This window comes from Drosophila sulfurigaster, chromosome 2L, assembly GCF_023558435.1.
Source record: "Drosophila sulfurigaster albostrigata strain 15112-1811.04 chromosome 2L, ASM2355843v2, whole genome shotgun sequence".
Taxonomy (NCBI): Eukaryota; Metazoa; Arthropoda; class Insecta; order Diptera; family Drosophilidae; genus Drosophila; species Drosophila sulfurigaster.
Genome location: NC_084881.1, coordinates 18,950,576 through 18,957,898, shown reverse-complemented (window position 1 = coordinate 18,957,898; position 7,323 = coordinate 18,950,576). Strand labels below are relative to the sequence as shown.

General features: G+C 37.1%; 2 protein-coding genes across 6 annotated transcripts; one reads left to right on the top strand and one right to left on the bottom strand.

The window, feature by feature from the left end:
• Positions 1-57: 57 nt before the first annotated feature.
• LOC133835086 (V-type proton ATPase subunit H) lies at positions 58-7,235 on the bottom strand. 5 transcript variants are annotated; one of them, XM_062264956.1, is made up of 8 exons: positions 7,086-7,233; positions 6,896-7,013; positions 6,297-6,775; positions 4,076-4,291; positions 2,715-2,849; positions 2,086-2,648; positions 1,910-2,023; positions 58-1,706 (listed from the first exon to the last, which is right to left on the bottom strand). In XM_062264956.1, the coding sequence occupies exons 2-8, from the start codon at positions 6,930-6,932 to the stop codon at positions 1,628-1,630; spliced, it is 1,623 nt and encodes a 540-aa protein (XP_062120940.1). In that variant the 5' UTR covers positions 6,933-7,013; positions 7,086-7,233; the 3' UTR covers positions 58-1,627. The 5 variants fall into 5 exon arrangements, with proteins under 5 accessions (XP_062120940.1, XP_062120965.1, XP_062120948.1 ...); XM_062264971.1 differs by lacking the exon at positions 58-1,706 and adding an exon at positions 1,730-1,859 and having other exon boundaries at positions 1,921-2,023; positions 7,086-7,235; XM_062264981.1 differs by lacking the exon at positions 4,076-4,291 and having other exon boundaries at positions 7,086-7,230.
• Positions 97-490, top strand: LOC133835163 (cytochrome c-2). Its single transcript, XM_062265072.1, has one exon. It carries the CDS (start codon positions 97-99, stop codon positions 421-423), a length of 327 nt encoding a protein of 108 aa, XP_062121056.1. The 3' UTR covers positions 424-490.
• Positions 7,236-7,323: the final 88 nt, after the last annotated feature.

The window sequence follows — 7,323 nt, the reverse complement described above, 5'->3', positions numbered from 1 at the left end:
AGCTAATTGTTGATTTTTTTTCTCTACGATTTCTTATCTCCTTTTCATGGCAATCAGTCGAGTCGGTGTTAACACATCACAAATACAACTTTCATAATGGGCGTTCCAGCTGGTGATGTTGAGAAGGGCAAGAAGCTGTTCGTGCAGCGTTGCGCACAGTGCCACACCGTTGAGGCCGGTGGCAAGCACAAGGTCGGTCCCAACCTGCATGGTCTGATCGGTCGCAAGACCGGCCAGGCGCCCGGTTTCGCCTACACAGATGCCAACAAGGCTAAGGGTATCACCTGGAACGAGGACACACTGTTCGAGTACCTGGAGAACCCCAAGAAATACATCCCCGGCACCAAGATGATCTTCGCCGGTCTGAAGAAGCCCAATGAGCGCGGTGATCTGATTGCCTATCTGAAATCGGCCACCAAGTAAATCTAGACACCACCTTAGCAAACAGGATAATTCTGTATTACGGTCGATATCACCACAACAACAACAACAAACAAAACAATCTACATAATACATACATATATAAAAACGCAAAAGAAAAATACAGAAACTACAATTATGTTAATTATAAAGTTTAAATAGGACAATTACATTATTTAATTTTATTTTAAAAAGTGTAACGACCACGAGATGAACAACAATATAATTAAATAACAAAAAACAACAAAAACCAATTGAAGGTCTTATTTTTTTCAAAGGGAAGAAGCTTTCGAAAAGCACTGAGAAAGCTTTCAAAGCTTCTTTTACGAGGGGATTACCCGCAAATTCAAAACAGATGCAATTTACTTTCAAAAACATTAAATAGTAATATTTATTGTTTCATTTACATGTATTATAATATGTATGTATATTTGTTTTATACATTTGAATAACAGTTGAATGCATTATTTAGTCGTGATTCAAGTTTGAATGATTTTCACAAAGACGCTTAATAACATTTAATTAAATATTGCATTTTATTTTAATGTTTGTTTTGTTTTTTCATATATTTTGCTTTAAGAAAAAGAAATACTTGATAGGTTTTACATGTGCGGCGATGCGAATATATAATACAAATTTTCTATAGACTTTCTTGTAAAAATCGTGAGACAAACTCTGTACAGCTGCGCATAGCACATACATATATATAAACAATAATAACAACAAAAACGTAAGACAATAATATAGCATTTTTTTTTATATGTATTCTTTCTCATTTGGCTAATCGATCGCGCTCTATCTTTTTTTTATATATCTCTTGTTTAAAATATCTCTCTGTGATTCTTTTATATATCTTTGATTTTAATTTGTTTTTCTACTGATTTTTTTTCGGAATGCCAACAAAAGAGCAGCAATCTGAAAAGTTTGTTTTTCGTTTCTTTCAACATTCTACGGACTTGTTTAAGAACTTAGTTTAAAAAACACATGCGCTTAAATGGTAACAAGAAGAAAACGATAATAATAAATGGGCGTGGAAGGAGACGGGGGGAGTAGGCAGAAACGGAACTAACGATAATGACACGTCCCCGCAACTTTTTATTGTTAGTGTTAAGTTTTTCAGGCGGCTGGCGACCTTGGCTAACGGTTGTACATGGTAGCTGTGCGGTGTTTTTTTTGTTTTTGGGGGGCGGTACAGCCTTTAAAGGACTTAAGCCTTGCCAGCAATCGGTGCAGCTCCTTGTTTTTGGGTCTCGTTCTCCTTCTCCAGCTGTTTGCCGAGATATTCCCTTTTTGAGATAAAAGAAAAAAAGAAAAGCACAGCTAATTTAATTTCACTTTCAAAATGCTTTGCACACAAAATTTTGATAGCCTCAACTCTGAATGGCCTCGGAATTGGAATTGGGATTCGTATAGACACGCGTGTGCGTATCGAGCGGCACCTGAGGCACACAGGAGCAATGAGTAGAAGTATTTGCAATGCCATACTAACCAGTTGTGTACCATCAGCTTCTGGACAGCGAGCAGAGCCTCGTAACGCACATTGGGATCCTCATGACCCAAGTGCTGCATGACAATCTGTTTGCCACCCAATTGCTCCAAAACGCTGCAAAGGAAAACGATAGAAATGTAGAAAAAGTAGCCAAAGAGTTGATGATGAGAACTTACTGCTTGCCGCGGGGATAATGACGCACATACTCTCCGATATCGAAGCAGGCAACAGACAGTATGATGGCATCCTTCGAAGTCTCCAGCAGATGCACCAGAATACGCAACAGCTCGTAGTTCTTCTCATTCAAACGCTGAGCATTCTCACGCCAGAACTTGGCCGATTTGTGCACCGGCGACCATTCGAGACGTCCGCTGCGCACCTCGGTGGCATATTCATCGAACGAGCTGAGATCCTGCACAGAGTTCTGCAGCTTCTCGCTCAAGTACTCGACATCGGCGGTGATGTCCTCGTCGTCAAAGCGACGCTGCTCCAAAATTGAGAGCTGCTTCAACACCTTGCACTGAACCATGGCAATGCAATGATCCTTGGCCACCGAAGAGTCTTCGGGCTTCTCGATCAGATTGCGGAACACGGCCAGAATGATGCGTGTCACCTTCTCCTTGGCACAATCGCTGAGGATATCGGCCAAAATGGGGATAACACTGAACTTGTTCATCTTGGCGGCCAACAAGGGATTGAAGGTGAGCACCCACAGGCAGAAGATCAGCTGATATTGCACCTATGAATAAGAAATCGAATTTAAATTGATACCAAAGCAATTTACACATTTCAATTTCAAACTCACCTGGAAGTTGACGCGAGTCGACAGAATGCGAATCAACGTACTAATGCCATCGACGCTGACGAACGCAAAGCGATATTCATCCACACGCAGCATCATCTGCAGGCAACGTGCCACCGATTGAATGTATTCGTTGTTCTGTGGATACCAAAAGATACTATTAGTGTGATCCCATAATGCAAACATACGGATTTTTGGCAGGCTTTATGTTTTAGTAGCGAGTTAGTTATGACATTTTGCTTTGCAGTTTGTTTGTAATTCTTTTGGGTTGTTTGTTTTTGATTTCTAATTATACCAACTAATTGTTGCTCGATCTATGCGTCTACAAACAACAGCAACACAACAGTTATAGTGACTACAACTAAACTACATTGATAAAGAGAGAAAGAAGAGAGTGAAAAAATAGATAGAGAAATTACAGTGGAGAAGGAGTGCTCTAATTAACCACGAAAAAAAGAGGAGTGTAGATCAAAATAGGATACGAATTGCAGTTGCAGTGCCCTCAAGAGTAAGTATTGAAGTTAAATTATTTTTGTAGTATGTTCTTTTTTGTTCTTTTTAGATCGTGTTTTACGTTCACACCGTCACCGTTTACCTTTTACCTTTACCTTTACCACATATTGTAACACAGCGTCGATGCTTCCATTTATTTGCTTTCAAATCAGCTCTGATGATATTTAGTGGGGTTAGTAAACAATTAAACTATTGATTAACGCACACACACACACGCTCGAAACAGACACACAGAGATCTTTCATTTTATTAACATTAATTTTAAAAATCATTTATTTAAAAAAATGGGTCTGATAAGAAAGGAAAAAAAATATAAAAAAAATATTGTAAGTGCAATTCCACTGTGCGGAAAAAGCTACATCCTTGGGATAGGAGAGTTTCGGAAACGTTGCTAAATAATTTCATATATTATAGAAAAAAATATATTGAATAAGTTTCATAAAATGTAGAAAACATTTAGAGCTTAAAAAGCTGTGGGGAAAAAGCTGCATCTTTTGGAAAGGAATAATTCAGTTATCGGACTTTTATCTTACTTATACATCAGTTATTAGCACTTGTTAAAATGAAGACAAGGCGAAACTGGGGTGACTTATATAATGAGGAGCATAAAAGTTAAATACACACATCACGATCGTGATTATAACGTTGACAACTCGCACAAATTATAGTGTGTGATATTGTATGTGTGTGTGAGTTTGTCGGGTGTGTGTGTGTGTTTGTTTTGGAGTTATTGAGTATTGAGTTTATTTTTGGTTGTGTTTTGCGAGTGGAGTTTGTTTGTTTGTTGGGTGGGTGGGTGAGTGAGAGATTGAGAGAGTTTTGTGTGTGGGCTGCATATTTTGATGGAATACCGGTATAACACATTTGCCATCCTGCTGCTGATCGGACGAGGAGTTGCCAAAGTCACGGTAGGTTTCATTGGCCAGATCGTGGCGTTGCTGCAACATCGCCACGCTGGGACTGTACTGGTTGCCGTGATGATCTTTACCATGCTGCCCATGCGAGTGCACAATGATCGTTTGCGCCCGCTTGGCCAGCTGGGCCATCTCTTGCAAATAGGCAGTGCTCTAAAGACAGTCAATTGGTTTGGTTGGGTTTGGTCAATTGTGTGGTGCGTGGAGAAATGTTCAGCATCCGCAGTGATCGATCGTTCATTACCGTGATCGTGATCGTGATCGGAGTTATATACGGTAGAGTAATATACGATGCGTGTTGTGGTTCATTTTTGTTTTTTTTGTCAATTTTTTGGGCATTTTGTATCGTTGTTTGTTGGGGGGAATATTTGGATTGTAAATTGTAATTTGTATTATAAATAAAAACAACAACAAAAATAAGAGTACATAAAAATGTAATTCACATAATGTGCAACGGATTTTCAGACATCACGTAGAACATATATAAATCGGATAACGTAATGATTATTTAAAATATTTATTCATTTATCTCTAATATAGTTTGTTTTGTGATTTATTTTTATTGTGGTTCCCCACCTCAAAGTGGGGGTAATGCGGTGGTGCGGTGCGGTGCGGTGATTTACATATTTTGAATTTTGAGTATTCGCAAAACAACGGTTATACGAACATCATTGATACGAATTGATTTCGAATTTCTCTTGGTGCGTGTAATTTAATGACAAACTTTTGATTTCAACTAGGGCTGCAGACAGGCAAACTATTTTTGCAATCATTCTCAATCAAAACAATCAATCAATCATTGTTGTCTTTTGCCTGTCATAACCATAGTTATTTCTTACGGCTCATTTTTAGAGTTTTCGCGCTTCAATTAATTATTATCTGTTTCCGTTATTATTAGGAGAAGTGTGTAAGTTGAAATTAATATAAAAAAGCAAGCAAAACTAGCAAAGCGTGCTGGTTAAAGAACGTAGTTAAAAATTATGAAAATTGAAAATTATTACTTTAAAACTCGACAACAAATTAGTAACAAATATTGTAGCTCAATATGTTGTTTTAATTATCGTTTAGTATAATTTTGATAAATCAAAAGATAAAGAATCGTTGCAAGAAAAGTTAATGATTGATCAAAATTAGAAAATAAAGTAAACTATCAAAAATTTATAACTTTCTAGAATACAAAAACCTTATTAAACGGTATTTTTAAATTGGGAAAGAAAGAATTTCTGGACTCATTGGGACTACTTTTCAAATATTAATTATGTTCGATACCTATCATTTCATTTATTAGACTGTAGTAAAGCTTCATCTACTAAATACTCTATAAGAATTTCAATTGAATTAAATTCAAGGCTAACCAATTGTGTGATTTGAAAATAATAATAAAAAAAATAAAATTTTGAAGAGGAATTATCAATCCCATGACAGTTTGAATACTATATAATAGAGAAAATACTATCAAAATAAATATTATTATCAGGTTTAAGATAAGATTGATATCTTTATACATCAAGACTATATGCTTATCTAATATCAATTTTAATTATTGTAGATATAAATTAACTTTTATAATAAAAAGCAATAAATATACTGTCAATGAAGTAATATAAGAATAATAACTTTTAAACTATTATGCAAGACGTATAAATTAGACAAAATAAGACTCAAATGAGATATCTATCTGTAGATATCAGATACTAGAGTGCATAAATTGGTAGTGCACGATTCCATCATATTTACAAATTATGTTAAAATGCAAACAGACAACATGCTTAAGGTGCATTCATGTTCAGTAAAATAATTGCATGATAGGTATGTTGATATTTAGAAACAAATCTCGCATTTTTTTATATTAGCTTATGGAATACACATATCAATGTAATATTCAAATCTAAAGATAAGAATACATCACTCGATATAGAGACAAAGTTTGTTTCATTCCGTAACGTTTACAGATTAAACATATATTTTAATCCAATATCAACATGCCTAACTCTATATAAGATATATCGTGCTGCATGCTATGTACACTGCGTATAAAGATCTCTCTCAAAGAATCTGTTGTTGAGACCTGAGATTCATATGTACAACATAAACATGCAATTGGAATCGTTTCGAGATAGGAAAAGAGGACAAACAGCACTAGGTACTTTGTACTTACATTGGTGGCCAACTGATCCTTAAGGAACTGCAAGTAGAAGTTCAGATCCGACTTGGGCATCGTCTCATGACCCCAGCAGGCGAACTTGGCCAAAATACGCGACGACATGTTGACAATGAAGCCATCCTGACGGTTCAACAGATTCAAGAATGGTCCCCAGACGCATTGCTTCAGCTTGCCAGAGGTTTCGTGGAAAAGATCGACACGGGAGCGATCCTCCTGCAGCAGATCGTCGAGCAGGACAAGAATATACTGAATGGTCGAGTCCTTGGACAGATGCGACACCAGATTCAACAGGGTCTTCACCACCTGTGTGGAGTTCTGAGTCAAATAGGCGGCACGTGATTTATCCAATGCACTAATCGCTTGATAATCCTCTTGGCTGATCATCTGGGATTGCATGTACGATGCCCAGTTGATGGTGCGCGTGCGAATATCGGCTGCTTGTTGCTGCAACACCGAAGTGGCAGCAATCATATCTGCAATATGCAAAAGGAGTGCAAATGAACAAAAGACATTCTTTTTTATGAAGGGGGTGCTTCGATTTTTCACACACACGCACACAGAGGTCAGATGTTCTTCATTCTGTTTTCGCTTACCAATGTTTTCCTCGGGCAAATAAAGTGCTGTAGTCATTTTGCTGGCTGTTTATTTGCTATTTGCTATGTTCGAATGTTGCGCGCAGTTTGCACACAAAATAGTTTTTAGCAAAAATATCTATGGAGGGGAAAAAGCAAATAGTATATTAGAAAATTACGAGTGTCTTTTCACACAGTAATGCGACAGCACCGAAATTCAGCTGACTGGTCTTGTGACTTATTCGCCGTTTTCGCCGCAACAAAAGGTTGCCACTTGCTGCTGCATGTCAGGTGTTGTCGCGTTGCGTGGTGAATGGCAGATACGAGACGGCGAATAAACTAGCGAATTGTTATTGTAAATATAGTATTTAAAAATATATGTTTATCGCAGTTACAAAAATGTGGCACAAGAAAAAAATATATATACATATTCCAGTTAATTTTATTTA

Coding starts and splice junctions, on each gene's coding strand:
- LOC133835163 (XM_062265072.1), top strand. CDS start 97: ATGGGCGTTCCAGCTGGTGATGTTGAGAAGGGCAAGAAGCTGTTCGTG.
- LOC133835086 (XM_062264956.1), bottom strand. CDS start 6,932: ATGACTACAGCACTTTATTTGCCCGAGGAAAACATTG. Junction 2,024..2,085: donor CATTATCCCCGCGGCAAGCA/GTAAGTTCTCAT, acceptor TTTCCTTTGCAG/CGTTTTGGAGCAATTGGGTG. Junction 1,707..1,909: donor AAGCTGATGGTACACAACTG/GTTAGTATGGCA, acceptor TATCTCAAAAAG/GGAATATCTCGGCAAACAGC.